Raw genomic sequence first — 21451 nt, forward strand, 5'->3', positions numbered from 1 at the left:
CATTTTGGCGTTCATAGAAATGTTATTTGTCGTCTTTGGCAGCGCTACAATAATACAAGGGAACCCGCTGAACAGCATTCAGGCCGTACATAAATGACTGCAAGACGCCAGCCGATGTTAACCGCTCAAGAGATAAGTTTGAGGCTACAAAATTCAAGTGGTGTTGATGTAAGTCCCCGGCCCGAACTGTGCGAAATCGAATGCATGAGTACGGCCTACGAGCTCGACGCCCAATTAGGTGCCCACCGATACGTCACGGGAATCGCGCTCGTCGAAATGAGTGGTGTAGAGAACGCAGAACAAGGACTCAGGAAAAATGGGATAACATTATGTTTTCCGATGAGTCGCGATTCGGGTTTAGGCCTGATACAATAAGGGCGCGAGTGTACCGTCGGCCCGGAAATACTAAAAGGCTGAGGATTCAGGAAGTTCATACATACAGCGGCTCAACAGTTATGGTATGGGCGGGTATTATGGAGAACAGGCGAACTGAGCTCGTTTTTGCTAATGGAAACATGAACGCTGAAAATTATCACAAACATTATCCATTTGCACAAACCTTTGGCAAAATAAAATGTTATAATGTGGAAAACCATCCTAAAATTTAAATTAGTACATGTTGCTTAGACTTTTTTGATGTGTGTAGTTTATTGGAGTTTTGTGTATCACTACCCTTACATGTGCAATGGATTTTTAACACATTTTGTGCTTAAAAATCGATTATATGCAACAGTCTTGAGTAATGGATTAAAGTGGACATAAAAGTGTAAAAAATCCATCAATGGATCTTAGTGGATTCCATTTTGGGGCTTCATATATAATACAGTTCATGCAAGTGCAAAATATGGATTAGGTTTTGGTAAACCTTGTGAAACACCGACTAGAATTTCATCCAATATATAACCATTGTACAATCCCGATAACTACAGTTTAGAATTTTAATTCCTGTATTTTAATACAGGTTACAAGTTTAACAAACTCTAAAGAGAAAAGCAAAAACAAATCTAAGTATGACAGAAATGTAAATCAAATAAATTATAATGAAAACTATATGATTTTAGTGAAAAATGAAACAGGAACTAAACTAGAAACCTTATACACATAACAAGCCCATATATTGTAATAGAAGAAGAACCAAAAGGAAAACTCATGAAAAATGGGAAAGTTGTTAGAGCCAGTCCACACGGCGCGTTGCGTCAGCGTTGCGTCGACGCAGCGCTACCACTGCGTTGTTTTACATACAAATAACCAAGGTGTTCACACGGCGCGCTGCGTCGTCGCAACGCACACATGACGGACAGCAGCCCCCGAGACGAAGCGGGAGGGGGTGTACTCGTGCGACGTCGGAGCGTCAGCGCTCAGTTGCTTGTGCGTTGACAGAGAGGATACACGGAAGCTCATTTCGTTTTACGTTTACGTTTTTGTATTTAGTTTTATTTGCAGGGTAATTAGTTTTATTTGCAGGGTAAAATGAATACCATTGAAGAAATTGACATAGATTACTTGATTACATTGATACAGGAAAGGGAAATTATATGGGACAAGTCAAACGTAGATTTTAAAAATAAAAATTTAAAAACAAAAGCCTGGGAAGACATATCAAAAGTTTTATTTCCTGATTACGAGAATTTCACAGCTGAACGAAAAAATAAAGTTGGTGAGTTCACAGTACAGATATTTATTTTTTTTTTTATTTAAGAGGGCTTTCAAGATTTTCTTGCACCGCCAATTCCGCGATCAGTACAAAATTAATATCTCGACACTCTAAAATTTTAAAACTTAGGGAATTTAGATTAGCGTGAGTACTATTTTATTACTTAGCTCAAAACTAACCTAGACTACGCTGAGTAGGTATAAAATATTATTTTTTTACTGATCGCGGAATTGGCGGTGCAAGAAAATCTTGAAAACCCTCATAATACAATTATACCTTATTTAGCTGCCAAGGCAGAGTTCCTCTAGTCATAAAATAGGTCGCATATTGCTGTCTTATGACATTCGGTGCTGTCTGTTCTTCATGTACGGGTTGTATTGGGAGAAATTCATCAACACTTATAGCAAATTTATCTCTTTGTCTAAAACCATCTCGATCAGCGACAAAATTGTGTAATACACAACATGCTTTTATAATGTCAGTAGCGAAGTCATAGGACACGTCTATCGGTCTGTGAAAAATGCGCCATTTGTTAGCCATAATCCCAAAAGCGCATTCGACATATCTTCTGGCTCTGCTTAGACGGTAATTGAAAACCTTTTGTTGTAAGTCGAGATTTTGACCGCCATATGGACGCATAATATGTTTGCTCAGTCCAAAAGCTTCGTCACCCACAAATACATACGGGGTTGGTATATTGCTACCAGAGAGTGGCTGGGGTTGAGGTAGTGGTAAGTTGTTGTTAATCATTAGCTCGTACAGTTTAGAATTTTGTAATATGGTTGAATCGCATTCTTTTCCGTATGCACCGATGTCGACAAATACGAATTTGTAATTTGAATCCACAATAGCTAGCAACAAAATCGAAAAAAAGGCTTTATAATTAAAAAAAAGTGAGCCACTATTTGCAGGATTACACACGCGGATATGTTTGCCGTCGATGGCACCAACACATTGAGGAAAATTTGCCTTTACATCAAAACCCCTCGCTATTGTTTGGAAACTTTCAGTTGTCAGTTCAGGGATGTTGTCTCGAAGAAGATTGGTCCATATAGCACGACAAACTCTTTGTATTATATATGCAATAGTAGATTTTCCCCGTTTGAATTTGAAATGTAAATCAGTTATTGAATTTCCACTTCCTAGGTATCTGAAAAGAAAATAATTATTATAATATGCATTTATGAGATAGATAGATACCCGAAAAAAAATACTGACATATTCAGACATCGATAGCAAATAACTTTCTCTATGTAACCAATTAATTCTAGAATCGCGAAAAAAATAGCAGCTGTTGCATACATTTTGATTCAGTAGGTATTGCTTTTTGTATGTAATAGCTGTTATATTTTCACGATTCCAGAGTCGGTCACATAGTGTTTGTTAACGATATCTGAATATGTCATTAAATTTTATCGAGTAATTCACTATGTATAAATTATTAAATCATGTTTACTATTGGTTTTGCAGGTAATGATTTAATAAAAAAATGGAGAAGTGTAAAAGATAATTACTTCAGATATTCAAAAAAAATAAAAGAAGCATCAAAATCGGGCTCGGGCGCTACGAAACTGAAGAAGTATCATTTATACAATCAACTCCTTTTTTTGAGAAAAGTGGAACAAAATGCCACCGAATCTAGCTTAGACTCGCCTAGAGAAATCAACAATGAATCTACGTCTACAAATGATGACATTACCACAGACAACACTCCGCGCTATGTTCCAGTCGCGCGCAAAAGGGCAATGCAAATGGATGAGTTTGAAAGAGAAGGACTAAAACTTCTCAAGGAGCCGGAAAATCGCCATATGTCCTTTTTCAGAGCTATATTGCCATCTATTCAAGAATTTTCCGACCGAGAAACTCTCCGTTTCCAAAGTAAAGTTATACAAATTATAGATGAAATGCGGTATGGACAAACATCATCATATGTGAGTGGCCCATCAACGTCTCACCAACCACCATATGGGTATCAAACAGCAAATTTTCAAAGTACATACATTTCTGATTTTAATAATTCAATTACATCTCCAGAAACATCTCAAGCAAGTGAAGAAACTGAATACGATTTTTCTAATTTGTAATTACTGGATGATATCTCTCTTAAATAATGTCTAAATTTAAAATTATGACAATTGCTGATTATTTGTGAGTTGATTACTCTCTTAAATAATGTCTAAATTTAAAATTATGACAATTGCTGATTATTTGTGAGTTGATTACTAATTAAACAAACCAAAAAAACTGTTATATTTTTATTACTTAAATATATTTATATAGTTACCTTAAAGTGATTCCCAGCATTTCTACTGGTTCCACTGGATTCCTCATATTAGTATAGTTTTTTCGTATGTGTGGTTCTAAGGACTTCAATAAACATTCGAAGCTGGATACACTCATTCTAAAAAAATTATAAAACTTCTTTTCGTCTAATAGCAACTCCCGATATTCTAAAAAAAAAAACTGTCCATCACGATTTCTTAATGAAATGAAAGGACTGATCCAGTACCGTCTTGTGATCTTGCGTCGATTTCGGCGGTGACGTAGTAATAGGAGCAATGCTAGACGTCTTTTCCGATCCATGATTTGCTATAGACTGACTGCGAATTTTTTTCAAAATACTTGCCGCAACTGTGCGTCGCCGCTGCGCCGACGGAACGTTGACTGCGTCATAGTAACGCTGCAGCGCCCGTGTGGCCGGCTATGCGTCAAAATATTTGCGTTGCGACGACGCAACGCAACGCAACGCGCCGTGTGGACACGCTCTTATTGTTTACAAAAATAGAACAAAACAATTTGTCAGAGATAATTAACATTTAATATTATATAAACTTTAACTAATTACATAAAGTTTTACATGGGTTCAACTCAATGAACTATTATGTACATAAACTTAATTTTATTTTACACATTCTCTAAATTTAATTCTATAAGTTACAAAAAATAAATTCTATTTAACAATTTTCTTTCCCCTTCTTAACACCCGAAGTGAAGTGGGCTACATACATGCGTAAGTAGTACCTACATGTTTAGAATGTAAGTAGTTTATTATAATTAATGTAACAGGTAGAAGAAGGGGCAGAATAAATAATAGCGTTATCCGAGGCAGTGTTATTTATTTCAACCACCTCCCCACGCCTCAGGGTAAACCAGGACGGTAATGAAAGAGCAGAAAAGAAAATGAAAGTCAAGGTTGAAGACGGAAACAGAAGATGAAGAGAACCCGGCAACAAAGCTATGATTTTGAAGGGAAGGGTGTCTTGAGCTGCTGAGGACGTTGCCCGAAGACTGTTCTGCATCCAAAATATAAACAGTCTTTCGTTGTCAATCGTGTCTCGCCGCGGCTGCAGCTTTTCGAAACATCTGAAATTGGTAATTTTTCTAAAAAACATTATTTAGAGCATTAAAGTTGCCAACTGAGCAAGCCACTATTATTTTTGGAGAGGAAAATTTAATATTATTATAGCGTTCACGTGGCGTCACACGTTGCTTACTGCCGGGGCCGCGCTGTAGCGGATCACGAACAGCGAGCGGTAGTATGTACTGTGTGTCATATAATATTGTTTGTTCACCTGGTGTCACACGCCGCTCACTGCCGGTCACGAACAGCGAGCGGTAGTATGTATTGTGTGTCATATAATATTGTTTGTTCACCTGGCGTCACACGCCGCTCACTGCCAGTCACGAACAGCGAGCGGTAGTATGTCCTGTGTGTCATATAATATTGTTTGTTCACCTGGCGTCACACGCCGCTCACTGCCGGTCACGAACAGCGAGCGGTAGTATGTACTGTGTGTCATATAATATTGTTTGTTTACCTGGCGTCAGACGCCGCTCACTGCCGGTCACGAACACCAAGCGGTAGTATGTACTGTGTGTCATATAATATTGTTTTTTCACCTGGCGTCAGACGCCGCTCACTGCCGGTCACGAACAGCGAGCGGTAGTATGTCCTGTGTGTCATATAATATTGTTTGTTCACCTGGCGTCACACGCCGCTCACTGCCGGTCACAAACAGCGAGCGGTAGTATGTACTGTGTGTCATATAATATTGTTTGTTCACCTGGCGTCACACGCCGCTCAATGCCGGTCACGAACAGCGAGCGGTAGTATGTACTGTGTGTCATATAATATTGTTTGTTCACCTGGCGTCACACGCCGCTCACTGCCAGTCACGAACAGCGAGCGGTAGTATGTACTGTGTGTCATATAATATTGTTTGTTCACCTGGCGTCACACGCCGCTCACTGCCGGTCACGAACAGCGAGCGGTAGTATGTACTGTGTGTCATATAATATTGTTTGTTTACCTGGCGTCAGACGCCGCTCACTGCCGGTCACGAACACCAAGCGGTAGTATGTACTGTGTGTCATATAATATTGTTTTTTCACCTGGCGTCAGACGCCGCTCACTGCCGGTCACGAACAGCGAGCGGTAGTATGTCCTGTGTGTCATATAATATTGTTTGTTCACCTGGCGTCACACGCCGCTCACTGCCGGTCACAAACAGCGAGCGGTAGTATGTACTGTGTGTCATATAATATTGTTTGTTCACCTGGCGTCACACGCCGCTCACTGCCGGTCACGAGCAGCGAGCGGTAGTATGTACTGTGTGTCATATAATATTGTTTTTTCACCTGGCGTCAGACGCCGCTCACTGCCGGTCACGAACAGCGAGCGGTAGTATGTCCTGTGTGTCATATAATATTGTTTGTTCACCTGGCGTCACACGCCGCTCACTGCCGGTCACAAACAGCGAGCGGTAGTATGTACTGTGTGTCATATAATATTGTTTGTTCACCTGGCGTCACACGCCGCTCAATGCCGGTCACGAACAGCGAGCGGTAGTATGTACTGTGTGTCATATAATATTGTTTGTTCACCTGGCGTCACACGCCGCTCACTGCCAGTCACGAACAGCGAGCGGTAGTATGTACTGTGTGTCATATAATATTGTTTGTTCACCTGGCGTCACACGCCGCTCACTGCCGGTCACGAACAGCGAGCGGTAGTATGTCCTGTGTGTTATATAATATTGTTTGTTCACCTGGCGTCACACGCCGCTCACTGCCGGTCACGAACAGCGAGCGGTAGTATGTACTGTGTGTCATATAATACTGTTTGTTCACCTGGCGTCACACGCCGCTCAATGCCGGTCACGAACAGCGAGCGGTAGTATGTACTGTGTGTCATATAATATTGTTTGTTCACCTGGCGTCACACGCCGCTCACTGCCGGTCACGAACAGCGAGCGGTAGTATGTACTGTGTGTCATATAATATTGTTTGTTCACCTGGCGTCACACGCCGCTCACTGCCGGTCACGAACAACGAGCGGTAGTATGTACTGTGTGTCATATAATATTGTTTGTTCACCTGGCGTCACACGCCGCTCACTGCCGGTCATGAACAGCGAGCGGTAGTATGTACTGTGTGTCATATAATATTGTTTGTTCACCTGGCGTCAGACGCCGCTCACTGCCGGTCACGAACAACGAGCGGTAGTATGTACTGTGTGTCATATAATATTGTTTGTTCACCTGGCGTCACACGCCGCTCACTGCCGGTCATGAACAGCGAGCGGTAGTATGTACTGTGTGTCATATAATATTGTTTGTTCACCTGGCGTCACACGCCGCTCACTGCCGGTCATGAACAGCGAGCGGTAGTATGTACTGTGTGTCATATAATATTGTTTGTTCACCTGGCGTCACACGCCACTCACTGCCGGGTCTGCGCCTGCCGCAGCGCCAGCTCCAGCACGCGCTCCAGACAGCGTGCGGTGTTATCGGCGCCGTAGCCGGCCACGTGGCCCGCAGGCACGTGTACGAAGAGCGTGCGGCCCGCCGCCACGCTCAACGAGCGGTAGTATGTGTACTCACACACGTATCTATAAATAATATTCAGTACTAAAAGCATTCAAATCGAAATCATCTTTATTTGGAGGATGAGGTAAAAGTCTGCCATTGTTAGCTTATAATTAACAGGTGCTCTTATCTTAACCCATAAGGCGTGCAAACTTATAATACCTACTGGAATACAAACTCAGTCGTCGCGTCGTTTAAAATTCTGTTCCAATTACATACTATACTAAAAAAGATATACATCCCAAACAAACTTAAATTAACGTGAATCATTCAATGATTATAATTTATTAGGCACATTCATTTTAATGTATAATATAATGTCATATTTGAATATCATAGTTGACATCAATATTATTATACAGTATATATTTTACATCTATGAGTAACATTTATATTATTAATTTATTTTGTAAGTTAAATCGTAAAAAATTGCTAGAAATTTATTAAATTTATAATTTGTTAAAATTATAATATCGTTCGAATAACACAAAAATTGTTGTATCCTATCCTTGGGTAAGTATTTCGTAATAGATGCTAAATAATGGTAAAAAAGTATCGATAAACTATAATTGTGAGGTATTCCCTATTAAAGACTTATTTTTTTCGTTTTTTGAATGTTTACCACTTCAGTCATCACTAATCAGTGACCAGTGTATCGCGAGTCTTCTGGGCAAATAGATTGTGTTTTCCTTCGAAGGAATCAAGCTGAAATGGACACTTTCTACTACTATGTACTGTATGTGTATGTGTGTACATGTGTAAATTGTGTTTTTAAGTTTGTTAATTGTTATTGCTTTTAAGGTAAATTTGACATTTAGTTTTTCTTTGTCGTTTGCGAATACGGGTGAGTTATTTTGAATATAAAACAAGATGCACAATATTGAATTTACAGTTCAGTTTAGTTATACCGAAATAAAAAAGTGTTCGTAAGAATGAACATAGAGAATTTTTATTTCGTCGCAAATAATCAAAAAAATCAAAGGTGAAGCCGACGATCTGGAAGTCAATGTACGTCGTCTGTACAGTACTGCTAATTCTTAGTATATTTATTTGAATATTTATTTTGTTTGAAAATTTCACTTTTTCAATTTAAAGTTTTTAATTAAATAATTAATTTTGCGATAGTTATGTGGACTAGTATTTCTTATATTTTTATTTATTTCATAGGTATGCAGACCATACTGAATAAGTTAACATTTATTATTTACTATTTTATCCTTAAGAAAATATTTTATTGAGTAGTACGCCTTTTTTATTAAGTAAGATTTGAGTGACTTTATAAAGTAGAATATATTTTCGCGTTTAATAGAATCAGGTAACTTATTGTAAATTGTTTGTCCCATGCAAAAGATGCTGTTTCGATACAACTCTGTTCTGGATTTCAAAGCGTTGTGATTTGTTGTCGTTTCGTTTTGAAATTAGGGTCTCATAGATATAGTCTAAACACATAGTCGGTTTAATATTACTCTTTACCATTACCACCACTTCATAAATATGTATTGATGGCAGGCTAAGAATATTTTATTCAATAAAGTGAGGTTTACATGATTCGGTTGCTTGCAGTGAGCAGACAGATCTGTCACATTTTTTTTGAGCTTTAAATACTTTATAAATACCTGGAGCATTACCCCAGATTAGTATCCCATATTTCAGGGTGCTCTCTACATACGCATACGGTACTCACTACTAGTATCGCAGTCATATCAACTACTTTCTTCAGCATATGTAGAGCAAATAGAGCCTATTAGGTTTTTTAATGAGAAATAAACAAAAAAAACATGAAGCAGATTTTCAGTAAGAGGATCATCCAGTCATCACTCGAAATTGGACCTCCCATACTGGATTATTTGTTCAAGGTAGACATATTACCCCACGACGACCCATATAGCAGAATGGTTAGTCACCCTGACTACTAAGCTGGAGGTCCCGGGTTCGTATCCCGGTAGGTGCAATCATTTATATGATGAATATAGGTGTTTGCTTCTGAGTCATGGATGTTTATATGTATTTATATATGTTTATGTAAGTATATTGTATTAAATATATCGTTGTCTTGTACCCATAGTACAGGCTATGCCTATTTGGGGCAAGATAATTTCTGTAAAAGTGTGTCAATATTATTATTATTATACTTGTCAACAATTTCGAGAGTAGTTCCCAACTGTTACGGGAGTAGGTCCATGTTGACACCAACTCCTTGGGAAGCAGTATTGAGGCAATCGATCATATGGCTTAAGTCTTCCATGGTCTCTGCAATGATTAAAATATCATCTGCAAATAGAAGTGAGTGATGTATTCGCAGTTGATATTGATGCCCAGCCCGTTCCAGTCCAGAAGCTTAAAGAATCTTTCAATGCAGTGGTGAACTGCTTCGGCGATATAACATTGCCTTGTCTGACTCCCCTCTGCAGTAGGATAGTCTTCGAGAACTGATCTTGGAGACAGACTGACTTGGTGGCGTTTCCATACAGACTTCAACGCTCCAATATATCGATAATCAATGTGGCACCTCTAGAGAGACTGAAGCACCACCCAGATCTCGACTGAATCAAATCCGCCAAGCATAGTCGCTGGTTATACTCCTCTTGTTTGTCACTCTTCGTCTTTTGTATAACCTGCCGAAGCGTATGTATATGGTCTATGGTGCTAAAGCCCTTTCGGAATCCGGCTTGTTCGGGAGACTAGAAGTCGTCAAGAGAGAAGTCGTGATAACCCTAGAAATCAGCTTATATACATGGTTCAGAAGTTATGTGAGCCTATAGATCTTCAAAAGCATTTTAACAACGTTTTTGAAGAACAGCACCATTGTACTTGTGGTGGCAGGATAACCATGTAACCAGAAACTCTTAAAAATTATTATATTTTATTTATACTCACTTATAAAATGCTTGCAAATATCTTTACTTTTAAACAGTGTGTGTGGATGATGCAACTACTGTACTTAATAACTTTTGTTTTGAATTAATTTACATTTACTTTTTTGACTTTCTTGTTTAAGGCAGTGACTATTAGATGTTTGAGTATTTTTGTTGCATCACTTTACATATATTGTAATTGAAATAATTTGTAAAACACTGAAAATGTCAATATTGATTTAAAAGAGTGGAAATGAGTTTCTTGCCACTTCTTCTCATTAGCTCTCAACCCTTTATGAAGTGGTGGTAAATTCAATAAGAAAAGTAATTATTTGACATTCATAAATGTCATTTCCGTGACCTACATGAACAAAGTAGCCATTCACAATGTACTCAAAAACTGTAAAAGTAAAGAAAACATTGCAATAGAAACCTCATGCATGTAATGGAGATTACATATGATAAACATTAAATTCACAAATTTGTAAGTATGACTCAAAAATTAGTATAATCTGGAAGCAGTTTTATGGAATTTCGGTACACTTTTTTTTGTTCAATGTTATCACTTTCTCTTGCTTGTCATCTACAAGTGGTATGAGTTGAGTAACAGAACATGCTTTTCAACCATGTTCACTTTGATAATAGACAGACTGGGAAGGGCCTTCTTAATAGAAGACATGTTTATACTTATATATATATATTAATAGTAATTAAATATGAATGAAGTACAATGTGTAATTAACTAGTAAATTATGTAGTTAGATTACATAAATGTGATCAAATAGTAAGTACCTAATTAGTGAGGCTGTGTACACAAAATAAATAATTTTTATGTTACCTGCCCGCATCCAGGGATGTGATTGCTTTAACACCTTCAGGTAGATCACTATTGTTGAAATCATCACATATTTGGTCTACATCAAGTTTGGTGTGCAATCTGACAGCCCCATCAGCTGGACAGGTATGATTTGCTGGACATTGGTCAAAATAATCCATCCTCTGGTAGCCCTTCTTATGAGCCTGCTTCTCAAGGGTTAGATGTTGAGCAATGGATGATACTCCAACATGTAGCATTAGCTGTAAATATGAAAATATGTTTAGTGACCTCTTATCACACAAGCACAAGTATGGCACTACAAAAATATTATTGTAGATAGTCTCTGATACACATCCCAACTCAGCATTTCCTAGGTTTTTGGAATTTATGAAAGCCAAACACATTCACCTCTGCCATTCTTATGTCTGTTTAAGTGTGATTTGGGTGTTAATTTGATTTAAATGTACATAATTATCCTTCTATTTGGACTTATATGCAGATTTAGCTCTGGCAATTTCGGCCCAAAATATCTGTACAGCTTTACATATTACCTCATCAGAAATGACAACAATAAAAGTTTGGAACATGGCATTGTTTGATGCCATATCAAGCTCTTTAGAATCACATCTGTCATGGATCCGATGCCAGATGCAGATACATCTGCTACTATGTACTATTGCAACTGAGTGACTTATAGTTCCAGCAGCCACAAGAGCCGGGTAGCTGATCGCAATTCACGAGTATGATATGGGGTTCTATAAAGTTCAGCCATCATGTTTAAGATTGGCCAAAGATCGTCCGCCCCTAAAGACTTAAGTAATTTTAACTTAGAGTATTTCTACAAGTTTAAATAATATTTTAGCATGAAACAATCAATAATGATTATAAAGTAAACAAGTACTATTGGCTCGTGTGTCTCCCACAATGCAGGCACAAACTCGTCCACATTTTCATAGATCACCGGTAACTCAATTTGTACCAACTCCACGTTATGTTTCTTCTCAATTTCATCTTTGTTCAGTAATTTCACCGCTTCCCAGCTTGCATTTACAGGGTGTTTGATGAACGGTCCAAACCCAGTCACTAGCACTATTGGTTTAAAATAAATATCGAGATTTTCATTCATAATGAACACATCTATTTAAGTTAAATACTAAAAAAACGAGAGTTATAAATTGTGGACTGCTTAACATTTAAACTAAGAAAGATACAAAAACAAAGAGCACGAGCTAGTCAGCTTGAGTTGAACCAAATAGTAAATACTGTATGAAGTATGAACTCTACCGAGTTTCTATCTTTGCATAAACAAACTTACCTAGTCAGCTGACTGAGCTCCGATTTTCGAGGCACAGAGTACCTTTTTATTAGTCCGAGTACCGAGAGTCACGAGTCACGACTCAAAGAGAATATAAACACTACGACCGCAATTTTTTGTGCCTATTTGAAGCGCCACTCGTGAGCGTCCAGAGAAATAATTTTGAAGTATAATACAAATGGCTGCGAAGGAACGTACAATACTCTGAAGTATTCTTGCATTTTGAATAAGTATCCTTCGTTTTCCGTGTTATTTATACTTCAAGAATCAACGTAATAAAGAATACAATTTTTTTTGTAAAAAGTTTCCCACCATCTGTCGATATTTGCTGTGGTTGTCAATACAAGTTTTAGTACCGCAGACTCTCGCTACATGGCCAACAGCGCCAAAATAGCGAATAAGAAACAGACACAAAAGCACTTTGACAGCCAGTACAGTGATTTAAAGCAGAGGACAGTGGTTCATCACGACTCACGATCACAACATTGTGGACTGCGGTAATTTGCTGAATGTTGTTACTGCTGACTGGTCCCCAATGCAAACAATAATTTAATTAATTACACTCACGAGTCATGAACAAAGCGGAACGTTAGAAAAAGGTTTGATTTTTCTTGCTACAATCATTGTGCAGGCCACAAACCTAAAAAAATCCTTTAAATAATAATGTTTTACAATGTTTGTTTCTTCGAATTAAATTTTTTATATATTCGATAAATAAGTAGTTATTGTCAAAGAGGATATAAATACTACGTAGAGACGGACGAGTATGAAACGACAAACGAGCAGTTAGATTTGATGCCAATTAATAAACTGTTAATTTCGGCGTAATTAAATATTATATTGTCAGTCTTAGTATGGTGACGTCCTGTGACGTATATAGGAATCAGGGATGTAGCGATCTTATGAATACTGAATTGTCGATATCGATATTTTACCTAACCTTTGGAACTTTGCCTACTCCTATCCGGAACTACTACAATGTCTATAATAAAATAAAAAAGGCTTATATTTCATACTTGATTAAATCATTGGTACATATTATTTTAATATTATATACAAAAAAGTGATATTCTTTTTTTATGGTAAAACTTAAAATATTTTTATTTTTATTATTTTTTTTCAATTGTATAATATTATAAACATAGCCTTCAATATCAAATTAAGTAAGGCTTTTGCGTATATACATTATATTATGAAAGATATTGAACGTCAGAACCTCTATGAAAATTATAACGTATTATGAGGCGAAAATGGAACATTATGTGACGGAATGGATGGATCATGGAAGTGTTAAAAATATAATTCATACACTATGAAACCATTACGGCTGAGCTTAATCAATACGTTGCCAAAGTGGAAATACTCAGTAGTGAAATCAGGCCATATAATAATCCCAATACTACAATAATTGAACAAAAAGATATAATATAGGAAAACCACCCCATACATAAAAACAATTCCAATTAAAGATTAGCAGAATGTAAAGATAAGCAAAGACCCACCACTTTCCCTGGATCTAGTTCTCTTACAGATCTGAATAAACCCTCGAGTGTTTCAAAGAGCATATAATACCTGAAGAGCTTAAAAATTCTATGCAACCAAACCCTAAAATAATGAGCAAGACTGATGAACGAAAAGAGACCCAGTCTTCTATTTCCCTTCAAGAGGATGCTCACTGGACAAAGGTGCTGAGGAAAAAAACCTGACATGCTACTACAATGTACGGTGCCGCAGGCCCTACAGTGACATCATTGAAATCAGTAGAACCACGCAGACACCTCGATTTATGAAATATGTGCGTGCAAATATTGTACTGCATCGGCGCCGTGATCTCGAAACAGAACTTGGTGAAGATCTCTGGGCTGACTTTACATGCTCCAGCCGTATTTACCATGTCTGTGTTATTTATATCAACCCAGTGCAAAAGATGAGGACTACATGCAGTGGTTTTGTTCGGTTGAAAGGTGAAGTAATAATATTAGGGATATAAATTTAAAGAGTGCTTCACTACCTGTTAATAATAATTATTGTTATTTTTATCTTTCTGTAATTTTTTTGAGAGAAACTTAGTACTGAACCTTCATGGAGGTAAGCTTGACGTTAATATTAGTTACTATAGTCTGGCTAACAAAAGGCGGCAAATTAAAAAAACGAAAGTAGGAATAAATAATTTTGATACTTTTTCTATTTTTTTATAATTCCTTTCCGGTTATTATGTAGGCAATGGTTTTGATTTTTCAATTTTATATTCAAATTCAAATATTTTTATTCAAAATAGGATGTGAAATCACTTATTGAAAGTCAAAAAACTACCACCCATTCCAAAATGAATGCCTCAGGCCTGAGAAGAATGGGCGCAACAAACTCAGGGGGTTTTTTTTTCATCAAAAATATGTTTTACAATTAAAGTAACATTTACAAAGTAACATTGTACAATTACACTTATTATTTAATAGCCTGAGGGCGGTCGCTCCATTCCCAATCTGTGGTATCATTAAGAAAGTCATTTATGTTATAGTAACCATTAACCACACAAACGTTTTTTAACAATTCTTTTAAATAACGTAATACTTTAGTTTATAACATTTTCTGGGATCTTGTTGTAAAAGCATATATTAAATTATAAAATTGAACCTTGTCCAATTTAACCGTTCATTTTGTCGTATCACCGCTCTTCGACAACACTTCCCTCAAAGCCTCGCCTAGTATCGGAATACTGGGTCTCGAAATCTCGAGCGATTGCCAATTTCGTGGTCATCTGGAAGGCAAAGCCAAATTGGCTTCAAAGAAACTGGGCGTCATTAATAGAGCACGGCAATACTTCAAGCCGGCCCACATACTAGCGCTCTACAAAGCGCAGGTCCGGCCACACATGGAGTATTGCTGTCATCTCTAGTCTGGCGCACCCCAGTATCAGCTCGATCCATTTGACCGCGTGCAACGCAGAGCAGCTCGAATTGTCGGGGACCCAGTGCTCTGTGAACGGCTGGATCACTTGGCGTTGCGTAGAGACGTCGCTTCATTGTGTGTCTTCTACCGCATTTATCACGGGGAGTGTTCCGAAGAGCTGTTTAACCTGATTCCTGCCGCCGAATTCCACCTTCGCACGACACGCCACAAGTTAGGATATCATCCTCACCATCTGGATGTGTGGCGGTCCTCCACAGTGCGGTTTTCAAGGAGCTTTCTTCCACGTACTACAAAGCTGTGGAATGAGCTTCCTTGTGCGGTGCTTCCGGGACGATACGACATGGGTACCTTCAAAAAAAGCGCGTACACCTTCCTTAAAGGCCGGCAACGCTCCTGTGATTCCTCTGGTGTTGCAAGAGATTGTGGGCGGCGGTGATCACTTAACAACAGGTGACCCTCAGGTACGCTCGTTTGTCCTCCTATTCCATTAAAAAAAAATATACATCGCCCCACAAAAGACTTACTAACTCGACTTAGCCGAGTAGTAGGCATCATCAGTTTATGTCTGTTCCTGGTGTTAACATTATGATTATAACAGTTTCTGGCAAATTACTCTAGTAGGCTCTAAGAAAATATTGGTTAAATCATATGATTTGAACAAAGATCTGAATCTAATACTGGTGGTGGATTTTTCTAATAAATTAATATTAAAATCACCACATATCATGATATACTTCTTCGACTTCCATAATTTTAATAAAACCTCCTCTAATACACTTTCAAATAATTCATATACTGTATCTGGGGTCTGTATATACTAACAACAATGGCGCGATCGAGCTCTGCATAGGCTATTTCAATGGTACGTTCAACAGAGAGGCCTACGATATCTTCACGTTCTTCGAATTTAAATATTTTACTTATAAGTATAAGAGAACCGCCACGTGTAGCTTTTTCTCTGCAAAACGCACTTGCCACCTGATGACCACTGAAGTTAAAGATGAGCTCATATTTTCCGAGCCAGTGCTCTGTTAAACATAAAATATGTTTATCTTTATGATCCTTATATAACTCCAGTTCAAGTTCTTTACCAAATAATCCTTGCATGTTTTGGTGCATCAGGTTTGCAATTTTACAATAATTACTTATTCTAGTACATGTTAAATTACTTGTTTTAAACTGCTGGAGGAGTCCCCTATTGTCTTATTGTTTAATTTTCTGGAAAATATTCCAAATCTTTACTTAAATTCGTACACTGCTCAATAGAAGCAGTGGTTATTAAATAAATACTCTGCTGAATAGAAGCAGTGGTTACCAAAACATTACTCCGCTCAATAGAAGCAGTGCTTATCGACTTACAACTATTCTGCTCAAAAGAAGCAGGACACGGGATTGCCAAATAGTTGGCCGTGTTATAAAATAAATAATATGATAGCGATTTTGCTATCTGTCTTTTATAGTTATTAGAACCTATCAGATGTCAATATATTACATTTTTTATAATTAATTATATTATTTATGTCTATTATCTGTATTTTACTAGATAATTTATTATCATTACATGTCAAATAATTAGAATTAGACAATAGGGTTAACATATTGTTCAAATTATATCTTATTTTGTTTTCATGTGGCAAATCAGGCATGTATGGAAATGTGAATATTATAAGATTTTCTATTTTTAAGGTATTTAAGTCACTGTACAGTTTTTGTATTTTTTTTTTATTTAAATTACCTCTTCTCCCAATCATAACAATAATAGAAGTATTATTGTAGTGAGTATCACTAATAATTATTTTAATAATTTGATAATAAGTTGCCCCTGGCATGCAAATATTTGTTACTGACTGCAATGATATACAATCACTAGCTGACCCGGCAAACGTTGTTTTGCCATATAAATTATTTTTAGTGTTTGACCGTTTTTTCTCCGACTTACTTTTTAAAGTCGACAACCACGACCACGGAAACGTCTATTCATTTTTCGGGTTAAAATAATATAGCATAACACACTCACATAAAATGTGGCTTTCTATCTCTTTTCTATCTAAAATTTTTAAAAGTGTTTCAGTAGATCTAAACATTATCATTATTAGAAAGTATTTTATTTATTCGTCAACCTACTCGTGGGAATCTGTAAATGGCTTTCTGTCATTTTATCACGTGACTATTGTAAAGTATTCAGCTGTAGATTCTCCAACAATATAAATAAATAAATAAACATTTCAATGTTTTTATATTATTTTGCTATTCGGAACGGAGACAAAACTAACAAATTAAAAATCATGAAAACCGTCCAGCTGTTCCCCAGATATAAGTGTTCGAACAACTGTGTAATGTATGTAAATTGGAACTCCACGCCTGTTGGATCCATTAAACATGAAAATAAAAAAAATCATCAAAAATTATTTCATAAAATGCAATTAAAACCTAAACAAACGTGTAGTTTAACATCATGTCATTTTCCGTTATGACCGAATGTCCCATCCCTGTCTAGTAAATATAAAGATCTAACCAACAATGTCCCCGATACACAGATTCATAGCCAAGGGACATTCGACAGTGGTCTTCCATTGCTTGAGCCTGGCTGTATCATGCGAATACTATGCAATGCATCACATGACATCACACGCTGTTCTGCACTACGCATTGCAGCACACTCGTTCCTGTATGTTACCAAAATTCATTACAAAGTACATCATAATTAAAGTTTCTCTCATGCTCAGCATTACGGGCATTATTACTCGACACTTTCGGAAAACTCACAAGTTATGACATGTCTTAAGGCAATAGCATTAGCTTAACGCATTAGTAAATTTACTACTACGATTTACAGAAAATAAAATCACAAAATAGCAACTCCCTTTAATTACTAACGCAAAAGCTAAGTCTTAAATTTTGACGGTAACTCATGTTACCGTTCATACTTATTTTCAAATAAATGAATTTGATATAAATTCAAACACTTAATTTAATTTGTACGTATTGAGGGTGGCGAAAAATATTTTTCACTGTTACACGGCTTTGTATTCTTTTTTTTTTGTTTTAAGACTACCTTTAAAATAACATCGAATAATCCGTAAATTCAAATTAAGTTAATTTGAATCCTTTATTCCACCTTTGATAATGAAGAAAGAGCCTCCGTATTGTTTTGTAAAGGTCACAATTGTCAACTTGCTGGTGATCACTCATAGTTGGATCATCGAAAGAAATCTGCAAGAGTATTTGACCACCTTCGTATATTCTACAGGCAAAGTTATGACGACCCAGAGAGGCCCGTACCGTACGACAGCCCCAGCACGAATGCCTCGAGTAAAACGTTGTGGCATTTTCTCGCCGCGCCCGCAAGGGCGCGGTGGGGGGAATGCTGATCGGGACTTCTCATCCCCTGCAGCAAGTTTCACTCGCCGCCCGTGGAGACTGGAGATAGATGTGTTGTAGTATTTGCGCCGATATACATTATAATATGTATTTTTGTAACTCCTACGGGCTTTACACGGCAAACATGTTTGCGTGAAGAAGTAATAAACACACACACACACACACTCACAAACTTTCGTATTCTTATATAACAAAGAGAAAACCAAATACTAATCTATGTAATCTATTATATAAATATAACAAAATAACCAACTTCTAAACTATGTAATTAAAATAAAAACGTTATCCCTTATAATTAACCATTCAGCACAAACAAATTTCAAAACAAAGTATACTTTACTTTTTACTTACCTAGCGATATAATCTTATAAAAATAAAGTATCTTTCTGTACGTGTCTCCTAACCACAAAAAATACCTTTAAAACGATTACAATACATTCAATACATTAATTCGCATTAAGGACACAACCTTCTACGCTGTCTGCCCGGCGCCCACTCATAGCTGAGTGTGCGACCCGAACGCATGATGCAAGAGCATGTAAATATTTTCGGGGTCACGCACTCCGCTATGAGCGACCCCTTCGCCGCACCTCGCCCGCAGTCGTCCTACCGCACTTCACTTTTTTCTAGGATCACATAATGACATTAAACATTATTAAGTCTATTTGTAACTCCTGTGATTTTTAGGAGACGAATATCTTGCAGATTGCAGATTTTTTTTCTACTTACTTCACACTTCTTTTATATTTTGGATAATTCACACCATAGTTTTATAAATTATAGCCTATGTGTTATTCTGGTGTGTAAGCTCCATTATTTTGTCAAGTTTAATCAAAATACATTCAGTAGTTTTTGCTTTAAAGAAGTACAAACATACATACAGACACCCAGACATACAAACTTTCACATTTATAATATTAGTAGGATAGAATTATTACATAGTTCTTGTACATACATTATTGAGACATGAGTTCTTTGCAATAAAATGTATTATTAAAATCAAATACCTACAATACAATAACAATATTTAATGAAAAGCACTACACAGCTGAGGTGGCCTTAGAAATAAAGGAATATAAACAGACTTTATTAATTACTAGCGAACCCGACAGACATTGTTCTGTTTATAATAAAAAAAAAAAATCTTGCGGATGGAATATTGGAAAAAGATTTGCGGGCTAACTCGTCATGCAAAATGTTCATTAAGTAGTTGCTGCAGATCTGAAGAATTGCTATTACCATTGCTGCATTGATCTCTTGACATCGATCAAGTTAGTTGTCCATGTTGCCCATGAAGTATAATTGTAAAAATTTAAGCTGTGCATCTTCGAGAGGTTGCAGTGATCCAATACGATGGTGAATCTGTCCTTATATCTACAATATCAAAAGCAAAACCCGTATTACTGATTTATAAACACGTTTTTTAGAATTAGCATACACAATACATAGGATGCACACGAATGGCTCCTTTTGCAAGATTACAGTCACACAGAGAGACTTCTGGAGGTCTTGGGTAGTTAGCACACCTATAAACCGAGAACACCCTATCGTACGCATGTTTGCACATACACCCTCTCTCTCTCTCTCTCTCTCTCTCTCTCACACATACACACACACACACATTTACCTCTATCCTTTGGAATTTCAAGCTTTTTAGTCGCTGTGTAAAAGTGGAATCCTGGTGACCAGTAATACAGGTATTTTATTACCTACCACAGGCACCAGCGATCCACAACCAAAACTTATGTATCCCCTGTATTTTTAAGTTTTCGCTATATTGTAATTTTGGTTGTTGGTGAGAAATAAAAGTTATTATTATTATTATTATAGGATATATTGTATAGTACGTATGTTATTCTTTTACTGTATTGTGTGTAAGTATGTAAATAAATAAATACCTTGAATGTCGGATTAAATCCTCGTTCTTAGATGTCTGCCCCAAATGAGATCATTTGGAAACAAACATTGCATTTTTGAGTGTTTTCTAGAACATGGCAGCACAATTCTTGCGTTTCTCCGCAGAATACTCGCAAACAACGTCCATCGGCCCAATGTGAAAGCTAGTATGCAAGCAGTACTACAGTACAGTATAAGTACTGCAATCGTATCGAAACGATGCTCGATTCAAATCAGTACTTTATAAACTTCTTCTTCTTGTGCGTCGAAAATTATCTAGAAGTTGTTGATCTCTGAGGTTTTACTGGACGATTTCGTATTGCCAGCTGATCCGTTTTACGGGCTGCTACGGTTTGCTCTTGTGATTCATAGCACGAAGACAATCCATACTAACGCGGTTCTTTTCACCTGCAATTTTTTGTTCTTCTTCAGTCCTTTCATGCGCAATATTTCGAATCCTAGTTGCATTACGTCTTTGTCGGGAATAATTTGATCGTCTTGGTCGTGACATTGTTAATGATAATATCGGCACAATAAGCTAATAAAAACTCGAAACAAACACACCAACTGGTCAACTTGAATAACATGACGTTCACTGTCAGTTGTATTTTATAACTCATGTAGCGTGAAACTAACAAAAAACTTTATTGAAATCTTTCTATTCTCGAGATGTCATCAAAATGTCAATCCATACAAAATGTATCAGATTTTTTTTTGTAATAATATTTTTTCGTAATTTTTTCGATATTTTATGAC

The 21451-nt window shown here is 37.1% G+C and overlaps 3 protein-coding genes and 1 long non-coding RNA gene across 37 annotated transcripts; 1 reads left to right on the top strand and 3 right to left on the bottom strand.

Moving 5' to 3' along the window:
- Window positions 1-1172: 1172 nt before the first annotated feature.
- LOC126967731 (uncharacterized) lies at window positions 1173-3902 on the top strand. Its single transcript, XM_050812360.1, has 2 exons — window positions 1173-1657; window positions 3125-3902. The coding sequence occupies exons 1-2, from the start codon at window positions 1471-1473 to the stop codon at window positions 3736-3738; spliced, it is 801 nt and encodes a 266-aa protein (XP_050668317.1). The 5' UTR covers window positions 1173-1470; the 3' UTR covers window positions 3739-3902.
- LOC126967721 (uncharacterized) lies at window positions 1594-4421 on the bottom strand. Its single transcript, XM_050812336.1, has 2 exons — window positions 3939-4421; window positions 1594-2804 (listed from the first exon to the last, which is right to left on the bottom strand). Exons 1-2 carry the CDS (start codon window positions 4235-4237, stop codon window positions 1925-1927), a joined length of 1179 nt encoding a protein of 392 aa, XP_050668293.1. The 5' UTR covers window positions 4238-4421; the 3' UTR covers window positions 1594-1924.
- A 28-nt stretch (window positions 4422-4449) lies between these two features.
- On the bottom strand, window positions 4450-12499 carry LOC126967734 (pyroglutamyl-peptidase 1). 34 transcript variants are annotated; one of them, XM_050812385.1, is made up of 13 exons: window positions 12095-12499; window positions 11215-11453; window positions 7195-7544; window positions 7031-7112; window positions 6867-6948; window positions 6703-6784; window positions 6539-6620; window positions 6293-6456; window positions 6047-6210; window positions 5801-5882; window positions 5637-5718; window positions 5391-5472; window positions 4450-5017 (listed from the first exon to the last, which is right to left on the bottom strand). In XM_050812385.1, the coding sequence occupies exons 1-3, from the start codon at window positions 12317-12319 to the stop codon at window positions 7376-7378; spliced, it is 633 nt and encodes a 210-aa protein (XP_050668342.1). In that variant the 5' UTR covers window positions 12320-12499; the 3' UTR covers window positions 4450-5017; window positions 5391-5472; window positions 5637-5718; window positions 5801-5882; window positions 6047-6210; window positions 6293-6456; window positions 6539-6620; window positions 6703-6784; window positions 6867-6948; window positions 7031-7112; window positions 7195-7375. The 34 variants fall into 34 exon arrangements, with proteins under 34 accessions (XP_050668342.1, XP_050668343.1, XP_050668339.1 ...); XM_050812386.1 differs by lacking the exon at window positions 6703-6784; XM_050812382.1 differs by lacking the exon at window positions 6539-6620.
- Window positions 12500-17864: 5365 nt separating this feature from the next.
- On the bottom strand, window positions 17865-21341 carry LOC126967745 (uncharacterized). Its single transcript, XR_007730073.1, has 3 exons — window positions 20698-21341; window positions 20039-20173; window positions 17865-18084 (listed from the first exon to the last, which is right to left on the bottom strand). It is a non-coding gene; the product is annotated as an uncharacterized LOC126967745 (long non-coding RNA).
- Between the last annotated feature and the right edge of the window lie 110 nt (window positions 21342-21451).

Source organism: Leptidea sinapis, chromosome 13, assembly GCF_905404315.1.
Source record: "Leptidea sinapis chromosome 13, ilLepSina1.1, whole genome shotgun sequence".
Taxonomy (NCBI): Eukaryota; Metazoa; Arthropoda; class Insecta; order Lepidoptera; family Pieridae; genus Leptidea; species Leptidea sinapis.

Coding starts and splice junctions, on each gene's coding strand:
- LOC126967731 (XM_050812360.1), top strand. CDS start 1,471: ATGAATACCATTGAAGAAATTGACATAGATTACTTGATTACATTGATA. Junction 1,658..3,124: donor TGAACGAAAAAATAAAGTTG/GTGAGTTCACAG, acceptor TTGGTTTTGCAG/GTAATGATTTAATAAAAAAA.
- LOC126967721 (XM_050812336.1), bottom strand. CDS start 4,237: ATGGATCGGAAAAGACGTCTAGCATTGCTCCTATTACTACGTCACCGC. Junction 2,805..3,938: donor ATGCTGGGAATCACTTTAAG/GTAACTATATAA, acceptor TTTTCTTTTCAG/ATACCTAGGAAGTGGAAATT.
- LOC126967734 (XM_050812366.1), bottom strand. CDS start 12,319: ATGAATGAAAATCTCGATATTTATTTTAAACCAATAGTGCTAGTGACT. Junction 11,454..12,094: donor GGGAGACACACGAGCCAATA/GTACTTGTTTAC, acceptor TCATATTTACAG/CTAATGCTACATGTTGGAGT. Junction 7,545..11,214: donor ACATCCCTGGATGCGGGCAG/GTAACATAAAAA, acceptor TATTATTTATAG/ATACGTGTGTGAGTACACAT.